This window comes from Macaca nemestrina, chromosome 1, assembly GCF_043159975.1.
Source record: "Macaca nemestrina isolate mMacNem1 chromosome 1, mMacNem.hap1, whole genome shotgun sequence".
Classification (NCBI taxonomy): domain Eukaryota; kingdom Metazoa; phylum Chordata; class Mammalia; order Primates; family Cercopithecidae; genus Macaca; species Macaca nemestrina.
The window spans coordinates 178,849,353-178,873,378 of record NC_092125.1 but is presented as its reverse complement, the minus strand read 5'-3'; the positions used below and the strand labels follow the sequence as shown (position 1 = coordinate 178,873,378).

The 24,026-nt window shown below is 49.9% G+C and overlaps 2 protein-coding genes across 11 annotated transcripts in view; one reads left to right on the top strand and one right to left on the bottom strand.

Moving 5' to 3' along the window:
* Positions 1-2,338, top strand: part of LOC105495111 (tetratricopeptide repeat domain 4) — a 28,977-nt gene extending 26,639 nt beyond the window's left edge. Inside the window, exon 10 of the mRNA XM_011764326.3 lies at positions 948-2,338. Within this exon, the coding sequence (XP_011762628.2) occupies positions 948-1,050 (103 nt within the window). The 3' untranslated portion in view covers positions 1,051-2,338. The remainder of the gene's footprint in view (positions 1-947) is intronic.
* On the bottom strand, positions 1,775-22,777 carry LOC105495112 (prolyl-tRNA synthetase 2, mitochondrial). 10 transcript variants are annotated; one of them, XR_003021142.2, is made up of 4 exons: positions 22,142-22,618; positions 15,980-17,352; positions 15,583-15,689; positions 1,775-14,623 (listed from the first exon to the last, which is right to left on the bottom strand). XR_003021142.2 is itself a non-coding variant. In XM_011764329.2 (4 exons), exons 1-3 carry the CDS (start codon positions 22,179-22,181, stop codon positions 15,628-15,630), a joined length of 1,479 nt encoding a protein of 492 aa, XP_011762631.2. In that variant the 5' UTR covers positions 22,182-22,618; the 3' UTR covers positions 1,775-14,623; positions 15,583-15,627. The 10 variants fall into 10 exon arrangements, 6 of the variants coding, with proteins under 6 accessions (XP_011762631.2, XP_070948757.1, XP_011762634.2 ...); XM_011764329.2 differs by having other exon boundaries at positions 15,583-15,693; XR_011620535.1 differs by lacking the exon at positions 1,775-14,623 and adding an exon at positions 15,054-15,185.
* Positions 22,778-24,026: the final 1,249 nt, after the last annotated feature.

The window sequence follows — 24,026 nt, the reverse complement described above, 5'->3', positions numbered from 1 at the left end:
GTTAGCAAATTACCCAGAATTCTTTAAAGGCCTGAGTTCTGCCCTACACCAGAGGAGAAATCTAAGTAGAAAGCAGAATGATGCTTGGAGGAAACCAGATTCATGCTTCTCAGAAAATGTAAATGCTGTTGGAAGTTACTACCTTTAAAATTATTACCATAGGCAAGAGCCTACCCAGGACTGGTTTCTGGCAACTTCAGACCCTAAACTGGGTGGAGCTACGAAATAGGCCCTTTGTCCCAAAGCAGGCACACTGAGTAATGCAACGCCGCTATCCCCGGGAAGCCAAAGCCCTCCCTGCCTCTCCAGCCTGCCTCACTCCTTTTACTTTGTGCCCTAGCCACAGCAAACGTTCGGGTTACTTGCGCCTCCTGGCTTTTACTCCCCAACCCCCATCACCACTCCTTCCCCAAATTAAAGCCAAGTTCAGACATGGCATCTTCCAGGAAGCCTTTTTTGATTCCTTTCCTCATAGAGGGAACCGTGCTTCCTTGGGATAATACTGTGCCTCACAAATGCTTCTGCAGTTGTACCTTGCTGTCATTAATTGGTTCCTCATCTCCCTCCCCTCCAGGACTGAATTTGAGAACAAAGATGATGATGTGTGGGTGTTTGTTTTTTAATCTCTGTGTTTTCAGCATAGGGCCTGGCTTACCACTGAATGTTGAATGAATGAATGAATGAAACCATGCTTTATAGTTTTATTTCATATTTAGCCACAGACATGCATGATGCCAGAGGACTGGCCTAAAGGTTCTGGCAAGGTTGTAAGGATGAGAATGTCATGCTAATTTGCCAGATTTATGAACAACTAAATAACTGTGCTAAACTTGCATTTTCATGTTGACTCCCATCCAAAGGCTCACCTTGAATGTTGTTAGGAAGGTGCATGGATGGTTAAGATTGTAATTAAATTAACACCCTCTCTTTTGTTGTGTTCACGGCAGGTACTTTGTAAAAGCCCTGACACCAGCATTTTTGGTCTGTGTAGGATCTTCTCCTTTTTGCAAGAATTATCTCCGGGGGAGAAAGGTGTACCAGATACGATGACTGAGCCAGGGCCCCTGGATCTCCTCCCTCACCCTCCTCTGCTGGGAACCTAGCACACCTGAATCAGCTGGACATACTGCTGGAGTCCAGTGCTTTATTTCTGTCACCCTGGGGATAGTCCTTCCTAGCATCATGGTAGGGGAGGAGCCGCTGGATTCCCCAGACTGCAGCCTCTCTGGCTGGTCTTCACTTTCCTCAGTTGATGTAAAACTCTGTGCCTTGGCCATGATGTCCTTGGACTCCATCTCTCAAGGGACCATCTGCCGCAGTTACCACAGCAACTGACCTGAGCAGCACCCTGGTCTGTGGAGATGGACTTAGGATCCAGTGACATGATTCTGAACTTCTGTGGAGTTTGACACCTTAGAGAAGCTACCCCTCAAACTGCACATATACACACAAACAATGCATAGAATTCCAAGGCTTTAAAGCTGAGAGACCCTGGCCTCAAGTTACTTCACGAGCACAGAGGGGAGCCATGTGGGGTTGCTGCAGATGCCTTGAGGTGAAATGAGGGCAGGAAAGCCACATCTTGCTCAGCATTTATAAAGACCATGTCAACTGAGATCCTTGGTACCCTAAAAAGATTGCCAGTTTTCTTCATCTTTGTCATATGGAGGACTGTGATAGACTTGGACAGTGGCCTCTGAGTTCTTCTGCAGTTTTAACATTTTAGGATTTTGTCTTTTAAACTGGAAAACCTTCTAGCATGTTGGGTGGTATAGGGTATATTTTTGTCTGCAGCTGTTTGTTGCCCCATTCCTAAGAGGAGTTTATCCATCCTCACCTGTAGCTGTGTGACTTCCTGCAGTGCCCCCACCCCATCCCCCCAGGAGAGTGTATTTCCCTGCTTCCGATGCAGAGGGATATTCGCAGGCATGAGCTGTCCTGTGTCTGACAGAAGCCTGAAGAGTCATGTGTGGTTGGCCCATGCTCTTCCCTCTGCCGTGAGAACATGTTTCCCACAGAGGAGCCATTCCATGGAGCTGAGCTACAGCAGCTGGCCTGCAGCCACTGAGTGTCACAGGAATGAGAGAGCAGTGTTTGCTGTAGTAAGCAGTGAGATTTGGGGGTTGGTTGTTACTATAGCAGAGCTAATGCATCAGTAAACTGAAACCAGCTGCTGTCCTTAAAGTGGACTAATTTGAGGCTGGGTGCGGTGGCTCATGCCTGTAATCCCAACACTTTGGGAGGTGGAGGCAGGTGGATCATCTGAGGTCAGGAGTTAGAGACCAGCCTGGCCAACATAGCAAACCCCATCTCTACTAAAATACAAAAATTAGCCAGGTGTGGTGGCAGGCGTCTGTAATCCCAGGCGTCTGTAATCCCAGCTGCTCGGGAGGCTGAGGCAGGAGAATCACTTGAACCCAGGAGGCAGAGGTTGCAGTGAGCTGAGATCGCGCCATTGCACTCCAGCCTGGGTGACAAGAGCAAAACTCTGTCTCAAAAACAAACAAACAAAAAAGTGGACTAATTTGAAGTTTTGCATAGTGTGCCTCACTGTTTTTGAAAGGAAATTGGCTGTGGAATATTTACAAAGAACCATGCAGCTTCCAGGTGCCGGTCCCTGTCTGTGGCTTGTGGCCAGGAAGCTGAAGTTCAGCCTCCTTCCTATGCCTGGTTTTGGCCACTTAAGTAAGGACCTGGGGACCACTTGAGGGCCTGGTTTTGGTAACTTAAGGGCCTGAGGACCAGGAGGCTGATGGACATGAGGTCCTCTGTGCACTCTCTGCTATTAGACCTAGGAGAGACTGAGAAAGTAATTTTAGGGATTGTTAGCACATAGGGATGGGAAAAGGAGAGAGCTCTGCCCCTGCTGAGACCTGATCCTGTATTCAAGTGCTATTAGCCACATGGGAACCTGGAATCTTGCCCCTGCCCTGACCCATCATGGGGGTCACCTGACATTCCTTCTCTCTGAACATCTGTCAAATGGAGAGGGGACATGAAGGACTGAATGTTTGCTGTGTTCTTTCTGCAACCCTTTTTCATCCCCATCCCTGACATGGGAAACAAAGCCTGGCCCCTTATGGCCAAGACCTAGTGGGCAGTTCTTGCAGAAAAGCCAGAGGGGATGGGGCCTGGGACACCACTGTGTTGTGGACACGTGAGGTCCATGGTATGTCTACAGCTAGGGAGAAGCCTTTGTGGTTAAAAATGGGCCTACTGTGAACCCTAGGTCAGTTGGGAAAGTGGATGCCAGCCTCCTCACTGACCTCAAGTAGACAAGCAGTTTACATGGCCCAGCTGTGTGGCCTGGAGCAAGCTCTGTCGCATTATGTGCGACTACCCCGGCTGTGTTACAGAGAGGGTTGGAGAGATCCCTGAGACCCCCTGCAATTCTGCATTCTGGGTTTAGGAACCTTGAATGTGGATTTGAGGCCTTTTCAGCACAGCAGGCTTGCCAAGGGAGCCCCCTCCCCCAGCAGGGCCAGAGGCTCACTTGGGAGACAGCCACGTGGGACCAGAGTGTGGAGAGGTGCATGGCCAGGTAGTACAGGCTCAGGCCGTTACAGGTGCAGCCCAGGTTGCAGAGAGGAGAGGCGATGGTAGTGGGATCCAGCTGCAGAGTTCCTGGTAGCAAGGCTTGGTAACGAGTGTAGGACTTCCTGGAGAAGGGGCCAATGTTGTGGCCCAGGCCATAGCTCTATTCATTGAGATGCATGTCACCCATGATGTCTGATGTTATCTGCCCAAACCACTGGGCACTCAACATGGCCATGGCCACACATACAAACAAGATGACCGGTGAAAGCATGACAGGAGAGAAAAGGTTAGAGCACGATCCTCCTGCTGTGGTCTCCCACCATGACAGGCACCTTGGGTGAGTTTTGTAACCTCTCTGAGCCCCAGAATCTTTTGCCAAATGACGTTAATAATAATAGCTGCACTCGGTGTTACTGACAGTGAAATGCTCCTGTCTGTCCTCCATTAGGAAGCACAGGGAGCAGCAACTCAAGACACTGCAAGTGAAAAGGCTTTGCCGCAGGCTGCAGGGCATGATTCCGTAAGATGGCCTCCTTGCCCTGTTGATGACCGCTGGAATCAGGGACACCTCCAGTCCATCGGGTACCAACGGTACTCTAACTCTTGGGCAGAACTGCCTCCCCACCTGCTGCTGTGGAGGTTGTTGGATATTTCCGGCCACACCAGGCTGGGGAGATCTGTTTGCTTCTGTCATTTGGTCACAAGCCTCACTGAGGCTGGCCCTGGGTCAGCTCCCAACCTGGGCCCTGCCCTTGAGGAGCTCCCAGGCCATCAGGGAGAGTGATTTGGAAACTAACCAGTATGAAATGAGGGTGCACAAAGGGGGCCCAAGCAGAATGATTTAGCTGAGCAGAGGTAGGAGTGACTGATCCTGATGGGATGTGGGGGAGCTTAGAAAAGGCTTCCCAGAGGTGACCCGAACTGGAGCTCAGGGATGAAGAGGCCCAAGCTGAGCGTTCCTGGCAGAGGGCTTCGCACAGGCAAGGACATGGAAGCCTTTCCTTGACCCTCTGCCCTCCCCAGGTGTGGCTCCCCACATCTACATGCACTCGCAGGACTTCCTACCCCTTTGCCCCACCAGACTTGAGCTCCTTGAGGACCAGGCCTGCATCTGCTGCCTGTACTCCCAGTACACCTGAAAGCCGGGCACAGAGGTGCTCCAAGAATGTGGTGGTGCCTCACTGGCATGTTTGAGGACTAGTGAGTGTGATAATGCTGGAGCAAAGAAGAGATGGGCCAGTGGCAGGAGCTGTAGCCTTCCTTGATCGTGGGCCCAGGTGTTTGTCCCATACACCCTGGGCAGCCATGGATGCATTTGGCTCAGGGAGTGGTATGTCCAAAGGTGTTTTCCAAAGCTCTGTCTGGCAGCCAGAGTACAGGCAGGGCCAGGAGGGCGAAGGGCCTGCATACCTGGGTGGCCTCCTCGTCGAGCTCCCTTGGCTGGCACATGACAAAACATTAGGTTGCAGAAGGCTCACAGAGCCGATGTGGAAGCAGAAGGGGAAGAGCCTGCTCCGGAGGTGAGTTCGCCAAGGTAAGCTGCTTTCCCAAAAAGGCCGTGGGACATGGTGCATGCAGGATCAGTGGCTAGAAGTGACTGGTGGGCCCAGGGCCCCTCTTTACCCTCCCCCCAGGGCCCACCGACATCCGGGATCTGTGGATGTTGACACTCTAAGGCAGTTGGAATATAATAGTTCACAAACTCTCAAACCCAAAGGCCAGGGTTCAAAGCCCAGTTCTGCCACTTAATAGCTGTGTGACTCTGGGCAAGTTTCGTAACCACCTTGTGCCTCAGTTTCCTTATATATAAGGAAATTTAATAATATATTTTCAGAGGATTGTTCTGAGGATTAAATGGCTGGCACCTGGCACACAGTAGGTGCTTAGTAAGCATTAGTTGTTACGGGTACCAGGCACTCTATTGCAGGGGTCCCCAACCCCTGGGCCGTGGACTGGTACCAGTTCATGTCCTGTTAGGAACCAGGCCGCACAGCAGTTGAGTGGTGGACAGAAAAGCATTACCGCCCGAGCTCCACCTCCTTTCAGGTCAGTGGCGTCATTAAATTCTCATAGGAGCGCAAACCCTGTTGTGAAGTGCACACTCACGGGATCTAGGTTGCGCACTGCTTATGAGAATCTAATGCCTGATGATCTGAGGTGAAACGGTTTCATCCCAAAACCATCTTCCTCCCCTGTCCTGTGGAAAAATGGTCTTCTACCAAACTGATCCCTGGTGCCAAAAAGGTTGGGGACCGCTGCTCTATAGGACAACTCTTTGCCTAGGACAATTCTCCCCTGACTTGACCCCAGATGAGGAACTGCCATGGCTCTAAGGCCCCATGAAGGGGGGGCCTCTCCACAAGTGGACTCAGCCCTCAGAGGCATCTCCCGAAATCCTGGATTCCAGAGGCATAGTCAGACTGAAAAGGATCCTGCCTCTTTTATTTTTATTTTAAAAAATTTTAGAAAGATTTTTTTTATAATGATGAAGTCTTGCTCTGTTGCCCAGGCTGGTCTCAAACTCCTAGTCTCAAGTGATCCTCCCACCTCAGCCTCCCAAGGCGTTGGGGTTACAGGCGTGAGCCACTAACCTGTACTTCCCTGTTTTAGAGTGTCCTGGATAGAAGGCAGGAGCCCTAGGACCTGCTGACAGGGCCAGCGCCCAGGGACTGCCTAATCCTAGCAAGTCCCTGCCCTCCCTGGGTCTTGGTTTTTCTATCTAAAAAATGGGAACAATATACTAGATCCTGTAAGGCTTATTATTCCTTTTAAATAGCATGTAGCATGAGTCCTCACCAGAAAGGTAGTGTTCTGTTCCACAGACAGCATGGGTTGTGGTTTTTTGTTTGTTTGTTTTGTTTTTCTTTCTATTCCTTTGTATGAGAGACAGCATGGTTCTTGATATCCAACAGATACTGGTTTGAACTCTGGCTCTGCTACCTAAAGGCTGTGTGCATGTCACTTAATCACCCTGAGCCTCAATTTGATCATCTGTAAATCTGGGCAAAAGTACTGCCGAATATGGGGGGTTAAGGAGTGCTGCAATGCCTCCAGGTGTTGCAGTCTATTCAGTACCTTTGCTTAATGCCTGGCATGCGATAAGTAGTGCTCAACAACCCTAGGAACCCAGCCAAAGTCATGGGCTGGACGAGTCCCTTCCCTGAGACATGCCTGAAAGAAATATCAACCAGATCTGCATGCCCAGAAGGTGGCAAGGAAAACCAGATGCAAGGTCTTGATGACGTCTGCAGGCTCCCTGTCCAAGGACATGGCAACTGCCACCAGCAGTCTCTCCATAGGTACTCCTGCTGCTTTAAAGGCCCAGAATGAGCCCTACAGCTGAATCCTCAGCGAATGGGGTGAGGGGCCGCCTCTGCCACCTAACAGCAGTCCACCCACATACCCTGGCTCTGCCCAAACCTTGGCCTCCCCAGGCTTTCTCCCAACTGCCCACATCAACCTGATTACAGTTCCTCTAACACACCAGATGCTTCATATGTCCATGCCTTTGCTCCAGTTCCCTCTACTTGGAATGTCCTTCCCCTGCCTGGTCTACCTGCCAAAAACCTACCTATTTTCAGAGAAGTCCAAAGGGCACCTTCACTAGGACGTTTCCCCTGTCAGCAGGGAGCTGGCCCTCCCTGATGTGCATGCACACACTCCCATCCTCACCCTCCATCTGTCCTGCCCCTGTAATACTGCATGGCACCCAGATGTCCAGGTGTCTGCCTCCCCTTCCAGCAGGTGAGTGCTCAGCGGGCAGGGGCCAGATAGGGATTCATCTGAGTGCCCAGTGCCTGACACGTGGTGGAAGCTCCATGCGTGTGAGTGTGCTGAGTAGATGGATGGATGAATCAACGAAGGAACTAATGAATGAAAGAGTAAAATAGGCCAGTGCCCTGTTCCCAGGTCCCCACTTGCATACACAAGCATCAGCAACAGCATTCCCAGGCTCAAGCCCAACGTGACCACCTTACATCTCCTCTAAGGAGACTCTCGGCCTCCCAGCCCGTGGGCTCTGCCTTTTTTGGCCTCTGCTATCCATCTATTCTGGTTGCCAGGACTTTGGACCCAGCACAGACTGGGGAGCCCTGGGCGGGGAGTTGAGGTTGTGTGGCTGTACCTGGCATTCTGGTTCCGCCCACAGCACAGGGCTTCCCTCTGCCCTGAGTCCACGGAGGGAAGGACTAGAACTGGGCCAGTTCGAGCTCGGCTGGCTCGAGCGCAGTGCAGGAGGGTCCCGTTACTTACGGCAGCCGCGCGAAGCCTAGGCCCTGCTGCGGCGGTGTGTTTCCAGGAGCCAGGGTGAGCCAGGTGAAGGGCCCTGGGGGCTTCCCTTCCTCCGGGGGCTGGCAGGACAAGGAGCAAGGCCAATGCTCCCTGCAGGTGATGTGGGCCTCCCCCGCCACCGTACCCATGCCTGGGACTCTGGCAGAGCCAACCTCCCCTGCCTCATCGATGAGGACCAGGCTAAGGCACCTGCACTCACATCTGCACACCTGACCACAGGGCAGAACCTCTTGCACCCGCCATCCCTGGAGTTGAGTGCCGCCCTTCCTTCTCAGGGCCAGGGGTCTGTGATGGAGGTGGGACCACCTGACTTCTGTCTGGTTACCTCTATGGATTTGGGGTGGCAGCTGAAGAAGTGGGTATGGGGAAAAAAACCCTGAAATATACTGCAGGCAGGAAAGGAAAGGCGCTGCTCACATTGAATTCTGGAACCGAGCTAACCGCTGTACCTGGATTATCTTATTTAATCCCAACGGCCACCCTCTCAGGTCCGTTATCCACTTTTATAAATAAGGACATGGAGGCACACAGTCACCCCACTAATGAGTGCCAAGCCAGGAATGGAACCCAAGCACCTCACTCCAGAGCCTGCCTGCCTCCTCTTTTGTGTTCTCTATTCCGTTTGCTTTACAAACATTTATGTGACACCTGCCATGAGCAGAGCATCGAGGCTGAAGTGCATCAGGCAGCCTCTACCTTCAAGGTTATGCTGTTAAATGGACGCAATAAATCTAATGGTCTGGGAACTGCTCCGATGAAAAGAAATACAGCCACAACAAGTAAGTCTGTCATCAGCCCTGCTCTGAGCCGCCAGTGACTCTCCCTTCCCTCATCAGCGCTCTTGGTGTGGCATTCAAGGCCGTTCAGGATCTGGGCCCTCACCACCTCTACAGCTCCCACTCTCTGACCTTAGCCCGGCCATCCTGAATGGTTCAGCTATGGGGCAGGAGGGTGCAGTGGCTGAGTATTGATTGGCTGTGGAGCCAGGCGCCTGCATCCCAATTCCAGCCTCACAGCTTACTAGCTGGAGGAGGCCTTGGGCACTTTGCTTAGGTGCTCTGTGCCTCAGTTTCCTCATCTGCAACATGAGCAGGATAACAGCACCTACCTCATACAGGCGCTATGCGAATTAGATGCATTAATCTACATGAAGCATGTGGAACACAGCTTGCCTCAAAGTACGTGTTCAATCTATGACATTGTTATTTTCTATTCCCTAACTTGTCATGCTCTCTGAGCTTTGGGCCTTTGTGCATCCTGTTCTCTCTGCCTGGACCATTCTTCCTTCCACTTGTTCCCCTCCTTCCACCCCCAACTGTTCCTCCCTTCACTAACGAGTAGCCTTCAATCAGGCCCAACTGCCTCCTTCAGGAAGCTCTCCCTGTCTCCTTATCCCACATGTCCCCATGGCACCTGCACCGCGGTGCATTTTTAATTGTTTACTTCATGGTTCCCACTCTGTAAACTGAGTCAGGGACCCTGAGCTGTGTACTTTCATAATGCCAGGGCCTAGTACTGCACCTGCTCAGCACATAGTAGATGCACAACAAATTATTACCAGCTGACGATATAAAGCAAGGAGTGATTAATTCTGAATAGATCAGGGATGGAAGCCACCACATACGATGGACTTGGGTCATGAAGTTGAAGAAGGAATTGGGGGGTGGGGTTAGGTGGGAGGGCCTTCTGGCATATTCCAGGGGTAGTGCCTGTGCTGGCCTGGCTCAGTAACGGCAGCTGCCACCTCCTGAGCACTTAGGATATGCCAGGCAACATTCTTGGTGTTTTATTTGGATTCGTTCACTTAATCCTCCCAACACCTCTAGAAAGCAGGTATCTTTCTAGCCCCATTTTACTGACAGGAAAAGTGGTGTGAAGAGGTTAAGTAACTTGCCCAAAGTCAGCTAGCTAATGAAAAACAGAGCCAGAACTTGAATTCAGGACTCTGCTAAGTCCCTCAGGAGATATCCATATTAACGAGACCAGCCCTCTGCCTTCAAGGAGTTTGCAATAGACCCAGCTGCCTTTGCCTTGCTCAGTCCAAGCTTATGGTAAAGTCTGAGCACTCACTGTGTCATGCAGTGTCCCCAACCTGTCTGCCTGGGTAGAACAATCCACTGTCTGTGGAAACCCCTGCCAGAGCCCACCGTCGAATCCCCATAGCACCCAATACCTTGCCAATGGGGCTCCCGTCGCCCTATGAGCTTTTCTTGGCAAGACTTGGCAGCAAGTGCTGCCCTGGAAAAAGAGCATCCTGAGTTACCATGAACTGGTGCCACCTTTTCACTCTCCTGGCCCTACACAGTTTTGATTAGCTAAGGGCAATTAAGCTTTAACCACAGTGGCTCATTAGCAGCCTTGGGCACTGCTGGCTTGACGGGAATGCCTGCACCGGGATGGTGCTTCAAGTTGCCACCCCGTTCTTCTGGCCATAGTGCCCCACCCACCTACCTTCTGTGCAAAGTATCACTTAATATACAGGCAGCTCCACTTGCCAGGCCTCTGCTGTGGGCCAGGCCTCTGCTGTGGGCCAGGCACTGTTATCCCCATTTTACAGATAAGGAAGCTAAAGTGGAGGGACTATGAGGAAGTGCCTTGCACAAATGTCATGGAGATAATGAGTGGCCCAGAGAGTCTGACTCCAGAGTCTGTAGCTGGGGTCACTATAAGCCTTTTATTTTAATTTTATTTTTGAGACAGGGTCTCTCTGTTGCCCAGGTTGGAATACAGTGGCAGGATCTGGGCTCACTGCAACCTCTGCTTCCTGGGCTCAAGCCATCCTCCCACCTCAGCCTCCCAAATAGCTGGCACTTGGCCGGGCACGGTAGCTCAAGCCTGTAATCCCAGCACTTTGGGAGGCCAAGACGGGTGGATCATGAGGTCAGGAGATCGAGACCATCCTGGCTAATACGGTGAAACCCCGTCTCTACTAAAAAACACAAAAAACTAGCCGGGTGAGGTGGTGGGCACCTGTAGTCCCAGCTGCTCAGGAGGCTGAGGCAGGAGAATGGCGTAAACCCGGGAGGCGGAGCTTGCAGTGAGCTGAGATCTGGCCACTGCACTCCAGCCTGGGCGACAGAGCAAGACTCCATCTCAAAACAAAACAAAACAAAACAAAATAGCTGGCACTACAGGTGCCTGCCACCATGCCCAACTAATTTTCGTATTTTTTGTAGAGACGGGGTTTTGCCTTGTGGCCCAGGCTGGTCTCAAACTCTAGGATTACAGGCGTGTGCTCAGCCTCATTATTTTAAATTAAGCAAAATACCTTGACTTTCTTCAGATGTTACTTAAGTTTGCAATAACATCATAAAAGTATTTTCCCATTTTACACGTTATAAGAAAACTTAAAAATCCTTTTCCTAACTCTAAAACAAAGCCTCACATGCCCTTGGATGCGTAACAACCCATTCTAAAAAGCACTCATGCATCTTGGTGTGGAAACGGATCATGAGAACTCTGGAGACCTGGCACTTAAGTAGTTAAGGAAATGACAGTTTCAACAGATTTCTGCAAAGCTCCTTTATGGATAGCCCAGCAGGTGTTTCTTCCATTAAAACACAGAATATTAATGGAGCCCTTGATTTACATTCTAAGCCTGATTTACACAATGGTTTTGTTATGCACCAGTCTTTGTCCCCAAGTATTAATTCTGCTAAATATTTCCCAGGCAGTCGCTGCTAGATCTCCCCAAGGAATGAGCAATGATAATACAGCCTGTACCTGCTATTTTGCCAGCATCCCATTTCATCAATTTATGGCAAGAGGTAAAATTGGCAAGTTCAGAAATGAGACAGCAGGGCACACAGTTTGAGTATTTCTGTCTTTTCTCTAAGGAGATGCAGCTATTCTGCAGGTGCCTCCTAATTCTTGTCCGTGGCATTTCCCAGGAAAGTTGTCAAGCATCTTATTAAGAAAACAAGATCCAGGTCTTGAGATAACAAAGTTAACAGCAGAACCTGAGCTCCCAGTGGGGGGATTTCCTAAGTCGTCTGGTGTAAGGGAAGTGTCTCTGAGTGCAGACTAAGGGGCAATTAAGCATTTCATGTAAGTGAGCTTGGTCAACCCCCAAACCACCTATAAGGTGGGTACCATTAGCATGAGTATCCTACCGATGGAGAATCTGAGACACACATAGGGCAAGTAATTTGTCTGAGGTCACATCCCCAGTAAGTGAATCTAGGATTATGTCTCTTCAAGGCTCTGATCTTTTCGCCAAATCACACTGCCTCTGGCTACTAGAAGAAACACTGGCTTCCTGATTAGGACACAGGTTTCATTCAGCCTGACCTTGGGCAAATTGGTGTCCTACCTGTATTTCTCTCCTTCTTGTAAAATAAAGAGAATGGGCACCTGTTTCAAGCAGCTCAAAGGCTGATCCAGCCAGTCTTCTCTTCACTCAGCAGGACCAATCAGAGAGGAGGGGCACCTGTCCTGTCCTCAGGTGTCTTGCGAGTCAGATGACATGTGGCAGGTTCATTCCTGCTCCAGGCCCACTTCCCAGCTGAGAGCCAAGGCCAGCTTCAAGTTTACCTAAACTCTAAAGCTCCAGGATTCTATATCATCCTCAAGTCAGTCCAGGCCTTGCACATTAATCAAAAGTAAAATTCACTGGCTCTCTATTCCTGGAATCTGGTTTTTAAAAGTGCTTACATTAGGCTAACCTCCCATAAACAAACAAGCTTATGGGGCATACATTTAAAGTTAAAAAATTATTTAGCCAAAAAATAAAAATAAAATTTTTTTAGCCAAAGTGACACACTACTTGGGAGGCTGAATTGGGAGGATGCTTAAGCCCAGCCTGAACAACATAGCAAGAATCCTGCTTCTCTTTTTTTTATTTTTTGAGACAGGGTCTGGCTCTGTCACCCAGGCTGGAGTGTAGTGGTGCCATCTCAGCTTACTGCAACCTCCACTTCCTGGGCTCAAGTGATCCTCCCATCTCAGCCTCCCAAGTAGCTGGGACTACAGGCGTGCGCCACCATGCCCGGGTAATGTTGTCCAGGCTGGTCTTGAACTCTTGGGCTCAAGTGATCTGCCGGCCTCAGCCACCCAAAGTGCTGGGATAGCAGGCTTGAGCCACTGCTCCCACGCAAAAACGCTGTCTCTTAAAAAAAAAAATTTAAAGCACCCATTTGCATGAATCCTAATTTCTCACATACTTTAGGCTAACTTGGTTAGAGAAATACATAATTTAGTTTTATTTATTGAAATCACTTTTGCAGAGGCCAAGCAGTGTAGTGAGAAGGACAATTTTTGGCCAGTGCCTACAATCTAGTTGTTATTGTAACAGCTGTGCATCCTCGGGTAAGTTGCTGAAATAGATCCTCATGCTTCCTTATCTGTAAAATGAGTTAACAGCATTTGCCTTGCACAATTGTGAAATCTGAAAATGGTATATAAAGTGCCTAAGATTGGCCAGCTGCAGTGGCTCACACCTGTAATCCCAGCACTTTGGGAGGCCGAGGCAGGAGGATTGCTTGAAGCCAGGAGTTGGAGACCAACCTGGGCAACAAAGTGAGAGCCTGTCTCTTAAAAAAAAAAAGAAAAAAAAAAAAAAAAAATTAGCCACTGTGGGTGGTGGACACCTGTAGTCCCAACCTACTCAGGAGGCTGAGGCAGGATCGCTTGAGCCCAGGAGTTAGAAACCTGGTGCCTGAGCATCATAGTGAGGCCCCATCTCTAAAAAATAAAAATAAATTAAAAAATTTAAAAAGTGCCTCACACCACAGTGGCATATGGCAGTTCCTCCATAAATAAATGGCCAGCCCATTAAAAGCAGAGTGAGCACATCAGTCTGATAATGAACAACTGAAATTACTAAAAGAAATGCCCAGCTACAAAGTGGACCCAGAGGAGGCAGCTCTTGCACCAGGAGCTCTCAATTGACTTTGACTGCACATTACAATCCGCTGGGAAGCTTTAAACTTCCCAGTGCCCAGGCTATACCCTACATGTAACCAGACCCTCTGGATGGGACCTAGGTGATTCCAATGTGCAAGGGTAAGCTCCTCTGCCTTGTCATCTAGCCTCACCAGGTTTGCTCTCAGAATGCACGTCTCCTAGCCTGAAAATCTGAGGTATTCCAAAGGAATCCTGGGCCCGGAGCTCCAATGGCAGGACTGGGAGCTGGTAGGGCTTGGCTACACATTCATTAGACCACCTGATGCTGGCCAGGCATGGTGGCTCAAGCCTGTAATCCCACCACTTTGGAAGGCCAAGGCAGGCAGATCACCTGAGGTCGGGAGTTCGAGACTAGCCCGACCAACATGGAGAAACCCTGTCTCTACTAAAAATACAAAATTAGCCAGGTGTGGTGGCGCATGCCTGTAAGGCTGAGGCAGGAGAATCGCTTGAACCTGGGAGGTGGAGGTTGTGGTGAGCCGAGATCACGCCATTACACTCCAGCCTGGGCAAGAAGAGCGAAATTCCATCTCAAAAAACAAAAAAAAACAAAAACAAAAACAAGAAACCTGATGCTGTGTGCTTGGAGGCAGGCAGGGTTCCTCTACCAGTAACCAGCTGCCCAGAGGCTGTTTAGCAGGTGGAAAAACTGGTCAAAACAACTGCAGTGCACTGGGAATTAGCTCAGGGGCCTGGCCTCAGGGAGCTCACCATCAACAAGAGGCAGGACCACTGTACAATGAGCTGTGTATACACAAAACAAGAAGGGATGTGATCTATGCGATGGGAGGCAGGAGAACCACTATTCAGAGCTGTCAGGCAGCTTTTTAGCAGGTGCTGGCTTTGAGCTTGGTCTTGATAGATTCTTGTCAGATGTGGACATGTAGAGAGCCTAGGGGGCCAAGGATGGAAAATTGGTTATGTTCCTTATCTAGGATGCAGGAGCAATGAAAGTAGTTGGCATTGCTAGGGTAGTTCAAGCCTGCTCCATTTTCCATAGAATTCAGGCAGAGAGTAGCTTTTTCTTTTTTCTTTAAACCAGCGTCTACATTAAGGAAACAAGAGACCAGCTTTTAATATTCACCCCATTGTGGCTCTAGGATCCAACTCTGCACCTAGGATAAGGTCACCATGCCAGTTGAAGCCTGCTGCCCTGATACTTGAGGGAAGAAATGGTTTAAACCACATTTTCCTAACCAACTGATTTTTTATGTGGGGGCTGGGGTATGTGGGAACAGTCAAAAAGGAAAGAAACGGAGTAGGAAGCTGTTGCACTGTTAAAATGGCAGATGTTGTCACTGTTTCAAATTAATGCGCAAGGCTCATTCCAATAGTTTGACTTTATTCAATCAATAGAACGTGATCTCAGTGGTTAAGCCATCTTAATAGGGCCAGGTCTCTTGAGGTAGTTTTTGGGCCATCTGTTAATTACATCGACTTTCCAGGAAGCAAGACTATGGAGAATGAGAGGAATCAGACTACCTGTCACAAACCTCTCGTGGAACCCTCTAGTGACACCTATAAGGACGTTACAGATCTAGTTCCAGACTTCATAGATCTAGTTCCATTATCTCAAGTTACAGATGGGGAAACTGAGGCCCCAGCAGAGGGCGGGGATGTATCTAAGTCACTAGTGAGTTGGTGGCAGTCAGGTCTCTTGATTCTTTTCCCCATACTCTCAGCCCAACTTCTCAGTGGAGGGGCACTGGCAGGCCTGCTCTCTGGACAGAATGTAGCAAAAGGCCCGTGGTCAAACTGATACGGGGTGGGGAAGGTTGGGGGGGCCCTCAGCCATCAGCCATTCTCATCCTACACGTGAAAAACTCAGCTGAGAGAAGGGAAGTGACTTACCCCCTCAGGGTAAGATCCAAGACTGGAGCTTGGCTCTCTTGCCTCTCAGCCTCCTAGTAGAAGTTTCCACAATGGAATACAAAAGGAAAGGTATTTGGCGGCATGGCCTGTCTGGAGAAAAGGATCAAGTTAATGACTTTAAATACAAATAATCTGAACACATGACTGGAAAATTGGTTTCCCTAACGTGATCTCACCCTCCATGAGCTGTGCTGTTTCTGGAGAGAACAGTCCAGGAAAGGGGTGTAGGAAAAGGCAGCGTTAGAATGAACACCAAGGCTGCAAGATGGGGGCAGGGGTGGGCTGGGGGCATTTAGATGGTCTGCACTTGGGTCAATAAATCCATGACTCCATCTTTGTTGAGGAAGACCACCTCACCAGTGTTCTGACACCAAACCTCAAAATGTGCAGGGTCCTCCAGGGCCCTCTTGCCAGCAATGATCACAAAGGGGTAGCCAAACTTGTTGGCATCTTTCAGTCTGTTTCCGATGGTCAGATGGGTCCTGTCGTCCAGCAGCACCTCCCCGTGAAGCTGAGGCACTGCCTCTGTGATGTGGTCGCACAGCTGCCCTATGAGCTCAGAGGCCGCCTCCTCCTTACTGCCCTTCTTAGGGGGGATGAGGCAGGCTTGGTAAGGGGCCAGTAGGCTGGGCCAGCGGACACAGTCTTCTGTAGAGAGGACTTCAATGGCAGCAGCCAAGATCCGTGTCACACCCAAGCCATAGCACCCCATTTCAGCCAGGGATGGTTTGCCATAGATGTTGGTAAACTGGGCATTGAAAATGGATGAGTACTTGGTACCCAGGTAAAATGTGTGCCCCACCTCAATGCCTTTGGTTTCGGTCAGTGGGCCCTGGCAAGCAGGGCAGTTCATCTGTGACAAGTCTAGTGTCTCCAAGTTGGCTGAGAAGCTGCAGTGGGGACAGATGGCAAGCCGGTCCTCTCCAACATCCACAGGGAGCTGGAACTCATGAGACATCGTGCCTCCGATGCTGCCGACATCAGCCTGGACCTTGACAAATCGCAGCCCTAGCCTGTTGAACAGGCTGCAATAGGCATCACACACCAGGTTGTAGGTCTGCTGGGCAGCCTCTGGGGAGGAGTCAAAGGTGTACATATCCTTCATGTAAAACTCTCGGCCACGGAGAAGACCAAAGCGGGGCCTGGGCTCATCCCGAAACTTCCTTGTCACTTGGTACAGCAGGAAGGGAAGCTGCTTGTAGGACAGTTTCTTCTGCGCAGCAATTAAGGCTGTAATGGCTTCCTCGTGAGTTGGTCCTAAGCAGTATTCCTTGCCATGCCTGTCTCTAAGTCTTAGCAGCTCCTTGCCCATCAAGTCCCACCGGTTGGTGGCTTGCCAGAGCTCTGCCGGGCTGAGGGTGGGCATGTTGACTTTCTGGCCCCCGATGGCCTGCATCTCCTGGTCTATCACTCGCACAAGCTTCTCCATGGCACGGACGGTGTACGGCAGGAGGTGATAACAGCCGGGGCTTGCTGGGTAGATCAGGCCCACCTGCAGCATCAACCGCTGGCTCTTACAGGTCAGGTCACCAAATTTGTCCTGCAGGGAGAGCACCTGGTCTTCCCGAAGGTTCTGTGGCTGGAACACACGAGACAGCAGCAGGCGCCGCCCTCCTCTTGGGGCACAGTGGTGAAACCTGCGAGGAACATACCCAGAGAGCTGGCGGCTGCAGGTGGCCAGGGCAGGCAATGCTCTGCATCTTGTCAGCAGCCCTTCCATGACACCCTGGCACCGGGAAGCACGGGCACCTGGAGAAAAATGAGTTGTGTGAGAATGAGCATCGCCCGTGTTCCAACACCACGAAGCAGCCAACCCAGTCTGCTCTCAACAAACTTCGAAGACAGCCACTGATTTTGCAGATACAAATCCTTCCATTTCTAATATCCTAGCAGATCAAAGCACTATTTCTCTAACCTCTTACTTCTGTTTTTGAAAAATCAATATTTTCCTTATTATAAAAACATTAACAACATCCTGTGGAGAGACAGCGTTGTGTAGTGACTGCACAGGCTCTGGAATCAGGCAGCCTAGATTCCAGTCAGGCCTCCCACGGGCTGCACCCTGTGTAGCTGGCGACATGTGTCTTAACCCCTCTGTGCTATTTCTTCATCTGTAAATAGTAATAACAACAGGACCTACCTTCTAGGCTTACTGTGGACACAGAAGAGTTATAAAAAGTTCTTGGAACAGCATCTGGCATGTACTATGAGCTCAACTAATGTCTGCTATTATTATTATAGAAAACTAGGGGGGGGGGGAAATCTGAAAACAAATGGGCACGATGGCTTACGCCTGTAATTCCAGCACTTTGGGAGGCCGAGACGGGTGGATCACCTGAGGTCAGGAGTTCAAGACCAGCCTGACCAACATGGTGAAACCCTGTCTACTAAAAATACAAAAATTAGCTGGGCACACGCCTGTAATCCCAGCTACTTGGGAGGCTGAGGCAGGAGATTCGCTTGAACCTGGGGGTGGAGGTTGCAGTGAGCTGAGACTATGCCACTGCATTCCAGCCCGGGAAACACAATGAGACTCTGTCTCAAAGGAAAAAAAAAGAAAGTAAAGAAAACTGTAATCCCTCAGCCCGGAGTCAACTGCAGCTGACGTTTTGTTGCGATCTGTCTGTTGCAAACCCTGTCCTTTGCACATCCCTCTCTTGTCCCTCTACCTGCCCCAACATTTAAATGTCATGGGCCTCTTCCCTCTTCACAGCACATACTCCCTGGACAGCCCGCATGCTGAGGGCTGACTCAAAATCTCCACCTGCCTCCCGGAGAATACATCAGGCAGGTACTTCAAACTCCGTGTCCCAGAATGAACTCAGCATTCTCCCCTCAAACCCACTCCCCCTCCAGCACTGCCTGTCATTGTGAATGGCACCAAAAGTTGCACTTCGCCCAAACCAGAATGTGGGGTTCACCTGCTCTGCCCCTCTGTGTCCCACATTCACAGCCCTCTTGGCCCTGTCATTCCTACCTCTTCCTTTGCTGTTCAGTCTGTCCCTCTTCTCTCCACAGCCTCCACCCAGGTCCAGGCCACCCTCATCTCTCACCTGGACGGTTGCAACAGCCTCCCCACTGGTCTCCTGGTTTCCATTCCCGCCCTCCTTCAATCCATCCTCTATACTGCAGCCACAGGGGAGACTTCCCAAGCACAGATGCTAACAGCTTTTCTTGGTTAAAATGGCCTCCTGCTACCCTTAGAATAAGGTCTAAGCTTCTGACCTTCAGGGTGTGCACAGCCCCACATGGGCTGACCCCCTTGGACCTCATCTCACCACTGCCCCCTCTCTGATCCGGCTTCACCATGCCCCCCTCTTTTTTTGAGATGGAGTCTCGCTCTGTCACCCAGGCTGGAGTGCAGTGGCGCGATCTCCGCTCACTGCAAGCTCCGCCTCCTATGTTCACGCCATTCTCCGGCCTCAGCCTCCCGAGTAGCTGGGACCACAGGCACCGGCCACCACGTCCGGCTAATTTTTTTGTATTTTTAGTAGAGACAGGGTTTCACCGTGTTAGCCAGGATGGTCTAGATCTCCTGACCTCGTGATCCGCCTGCCTTGGCCTCCTGGAGCGCTGGGATTACAGGCATGAGCCACTGCACCCTACCCCATGCCCATTCTTAAACATACTGTCCCTTTTGCACAGAACACCCCTCTCCCCTTTTCCTGCCAACATCTAGTCATCCTCCAGGCCTCAGGATAACCATCTTCTCCCCAGGAAGCCTTTCTTGTCCCACTCCCCATACCCCCAAAGGGCTGGCTTTTCCCGCACAGCCCACTTGTCTCCTAGGGTTCCTGCCCATTTGGCTGCCTCTCTTCTCCCAGACACTTGGCTCAGTGCAATCAAGGACCTGTCTAGCTTGCTCACCACTGTATCTTCAGCACGTGACAGGGGCCTACTAGACATTGTCCAATGGGCAAGTATGTTTCTCTGATTTCACAAAATAATCACACATTTCTAATGGCAGTACAACATTCCATTGATTGACCACATCAAAAACCAGTAGTTGGTTTTCTCTGTTATACATAATCTACAATGAAGAGAAGGCTTTTTTTGTCATATATTTGGGAGAGGCATTGAAGAATGGAATTACTGAATCAAAGGCTATAAATTATTTTGAGATTTTTTATTTGTATTGCCAAATTTAGTGAGTACCTCTACTTTTCAGCACAGTCCATGCAACAAAGCTGCCGGCAGTACGCTGGGAATGGGTTACTGATTCCCCTCAGCTCTAGGGAGCTGGGATCTCCCAGCTGGTTACCTCTAGCAGCCTCAGGTCCTCCAGCTGGTTCTCTCCAATCTCAAGCAGCCTCATCCATTTCCCCTGTGCACTGTACAAATGTTTAAAGGTGGTGAGGCACTGCCACAGAGCCCTAGTGTGGTGCTGTAGGAACGTTCAGGCCATGGAGGCAAGGCACATGTGGATTCACCCCTGGCTCCATCACTTCCTTGTGATCCAACCTTACTTAGGCCAGTGGCTCCAGCCAGAAACTCATCCTTGATTCCTCCTAAAGCAAATGAGTCTGTCTCCAAGGTTTCCCTTAAGTCCACCCCCTCCTTTCTGGCCCTTACTGCCTCAACATTGGGTTAGCCCCTCAAAACCACTTGCTACATGACAGTTGCCCAGTGGTTCTGAAATCGAATCGAGCATCAGAATCACTGGAGGGCTTTTTTTTTGTTTTTTTTTTTTTGTTTTGAGACAGAGCTCACTCTATGACCTAGGCTGGAGTGCAGTGGTACAATCTCAGATCACTGCAAACTCCGTACCCCCAGGCTCAAGCGATTCTCTTGCTTCTGCCTCCTGAGTAGCTGGGATTACAGGCATGCGCCACCATGCCCAGCTACTTTTCATATTTTTAGTAGAAACAGAGTTTCACCATGTTGGCCAGGCTGGTCTCAAAACTCCTTGACCTCAAGTGATCGGCCTGCCTCGGCCTCCCAAAGTGCTGGGATTACAGGCGTGAGCCACCATGCCCGGCTGGGCTTGTTAAAACAGTGATTGCAGAGGCCCATCTCCAGAGCTTCTGATTTAGTAAGTTTGGGGTGTGGGCCGAGAACCTGAATTTCTAACAAGTTCCCGGTGACACTGATGCTGCTGGTCCAGGGACCTCAGTGGGAGAACCACTGCAGGGGTCTAGCTGTGTACCACGGATGACTAACCTCACAAACTCCATGAGGATGACAGCTATGTCTATTTTATTCCAAGTTTTATCTGCGGCATTCAGCACAGTGCCTGGACACAGTGGACACTCAATACATGTTTTTTTTCTTTCTTTCTTAAAAAATAGAGATGGAGTCTTGCTATGTTGCCCAGGCTGGTCTTGAACTCCTGGCCTCATACTATCCACCTGCCTAAGCTTCCCAAATTGCTGGGATTACAGGCGTGAGCCACTGTGCCCAGGCTCAATACACGTTCTATCAATGCATGAACTGAGTACTTATTGAAGCCCGTCAGTCCAGTCTCCGTATTAGTCTCCAGCTAAAAAGACAGCTGACCCAACCACTCCCATTTACAATCCATTAACGGCTGGTTCTCGTGATTTTCTCAGAATGGCACCAAAGCTCTTCATATTTTGATCCCAACACAACTCTTCCAGCTTCTTATCCTAGCATTCTCCAAGTTGCTCATCATTCTTGAAACAGACTGACATCCCCAAAACCCCCAGCAATTCCAACTCGAATTCAAGGTTCACTTATTCTAAGAAACTTTCTCCAACCCCTCTAAACAGAGAAAGTCACCTCCTCTGTGCTCCACTGCACACACCTCTTTTTAGTATACTGTACTAGAATCAGGTCCAAAAATATTTTTGAGGAACTATTGTGTGCCAGGCATTGGAAGCAAATGATGTTTCACATACATTTTTTTTTTTTCTTTCTGGGGGTGTGTACAGGGGCCAGGAGGGGAGGTCAGTGTCGATGTTTAACATTCTATTCCTTGATAAAATTACAAGTTCATGAAGTTTTATACATCTTTAAATTTCAGAGTCTAGCATAATGCCTACTATTTATTACTATTTGTTGATCAACATATTGATAAATTAAGAGCAAAGGGGTGCAATGATATAATTATCTGGATAATGTAAACGAGAGCTTTGAGCCCTCCTCCTCCACGTTCAGCATGTCTGTCCTCAGACCCCTCAGCTTATACAAACAGGAGAATAAGTAGAATTATCTCAATTTTTCAGTTATCTACAGGGAATATCTAGAAAGCAATACAGTAACTAACGTATGCAACACTTTAGGCTCCGGCAAACAGCCTCTGAGTCATTCAGTCGATTTTTCTGAGTACGTACTCTGTGCGGGACACTGTCAGCCCTTCCAGCCCAGGCCTTTTCAAAGATTCTTTGACTCACTATTTCCTCCTAATCTAATCTGAAAAGTTGTACATAAAGCGTTTACAACGGTACCTGATACATAATATTAAGTGCCACAAAGTGCTATTGTTATTATTATTATGATGCCCAACTCAGAAAAAGGAGGCTCTGAGATATAAAGTCATTTGTGTCAAGCCACACAGCAAATAAGCGCAGGGTCTGACCTGGAAGGCAAGGTCCCCACCTCCAAATCCTAGTTTCCATCACGAACTGTGCTACATTAAACAGCAACGGAACCCTAGGCCTAGTTCTAAGAACCGGCTCGGCCTTCACTCGCTCGGTGTCCCTGGTCCAATCACTTCGCTCCGGACCTCCGTTTTCTCCAACATAAAACGGGAAGGCTGGCTCGGGCAGCAGGTGGTCCCAGGGCCTTTCCAGAGCTGGCACTTCGAGAACACCGTGTGACTCTCACGACGACCGAGGGACAGACCAGGAAGTGCTGCCCTCATTTTACAACAGAGGACACGGAGACCAGGAGACGAAGAGTATCAAAAGTTTACGTGATTCTCAGCCCGCCCCAACTCAAGGACGGGATGCAAGTGGGAAAATGAACAGCAGGGTCCTAGGTCTCCGCGCCCAGACCGCGTGCCCGCTTCACATCGCTGCCCGCGCCCGTCCCTCAGGTCTGGCAGTCACCCACGTTCACCTACCGCAATCCCCAGCCCACGCAGCCCGCAAGACTGCCGCCGCGCCCGGGCCAGCGCGCTTGCGCCTCGAGCAAGCCCGCCCTTAAGCCCTGCCTCCTGCCCTTCTCCCCAATCGCAAAGCCGCGCTCAGGGGCGGGGCCGAGTACAGGGGCGCTCTGGCCCCGCCCCACGCTAGACACGCGTGAGAGATTTTCCGGAAGTGTAGCCATAGAGCGAGAACCCGGCTTTCCTCAAGATCGTTGATTGGCCAGAACCAGCCAAGAGTAAATCACCGTTCCGGAAGTACTTTCTAGGAACTTGGGAAGTGTAACTCTATGATGATTTGAGCGTGATGTTCCCGCCCACTGCCAGGCCCCGCCCACTCCCCAATAGGAGAACCGCTGGCGACAGTGTAACCATGACGACACACCGGGCAACGTAGTTTCTAATCTATCCTATGATTTTTATGGGCTTTCCATTTAAATAATATAAAATTGTGAAACAGTTGGAGAAAGACTCCTTTATTACAGTGCCCAAGACAGTCTTTAAGACACGAAATCAAACTTCCATTCACCAAATATTTTTTGAGCAGCTACCACGTAGATGCCACTGTGGTAGACACTGGGGACAGTGAAGTGAACCAAACAGACAAAATTAGCTGCATTCAGTATAGCTTGTGTTCTAGAGAGGACACAGTCAATAAACGAATACAGTGAAATCTAAGCAGGGCAGGGAATGGGAGCAAAGAACTCAGCAACCAAGATAAACAGTATTTTAATACAAGCGTTTTTTTGTTTTGTTTTGTTTTTGTTTTTTTTTGAGACGGAGTCTCGCTCAGTTGCCCAGGCTGGAGTGTAGTGGCGTGATCTCGGCTCACTGCAAGCTCCGCCTCCAGGGTTCATGCCATTCTCCTGCCTCAGCCTCCCAAGTGGCTGGGACTACAGGCGCCCGCCACACCACGCCCAGCTAATTTTTTGCATTTTTAGTAGAGACTGGGTTTCACCGTGTTAACCAGGATGGTCTCGATCTCCTGACCTCGTGATCCACCTGCCTCGGCCTCCCAAAGTGCTGGGATTACAGGCGTGAGCCACCGCGCCCGGCTACAAGTGTTTTTTTTTAAAAAAACAAAATTAATGCAAAAAATCCATGGCAAACAAAATATCAAAATTTAAAAGAATCTGTCAGTCAGATGGTGCTAAAGGCTATAAAGAAAAAATTAACTAGGGAAGGAGAATGGAGTAGGGGGATTAAGTGTTTGCAATTTTTTTGTTGTTCTCTTGTTCTTTTGAGACGGAGTTTTGCTCTTGTCGCCAGGCTGGAGTGCAATGGCGTGATCTCGGCTCACCACAATCTCCTTCTCCCGGGTTCAAGCAATTCTCCTGCCTCAACCTCCCGAGTAGCTGGGATTACAGGCTCCCACCAC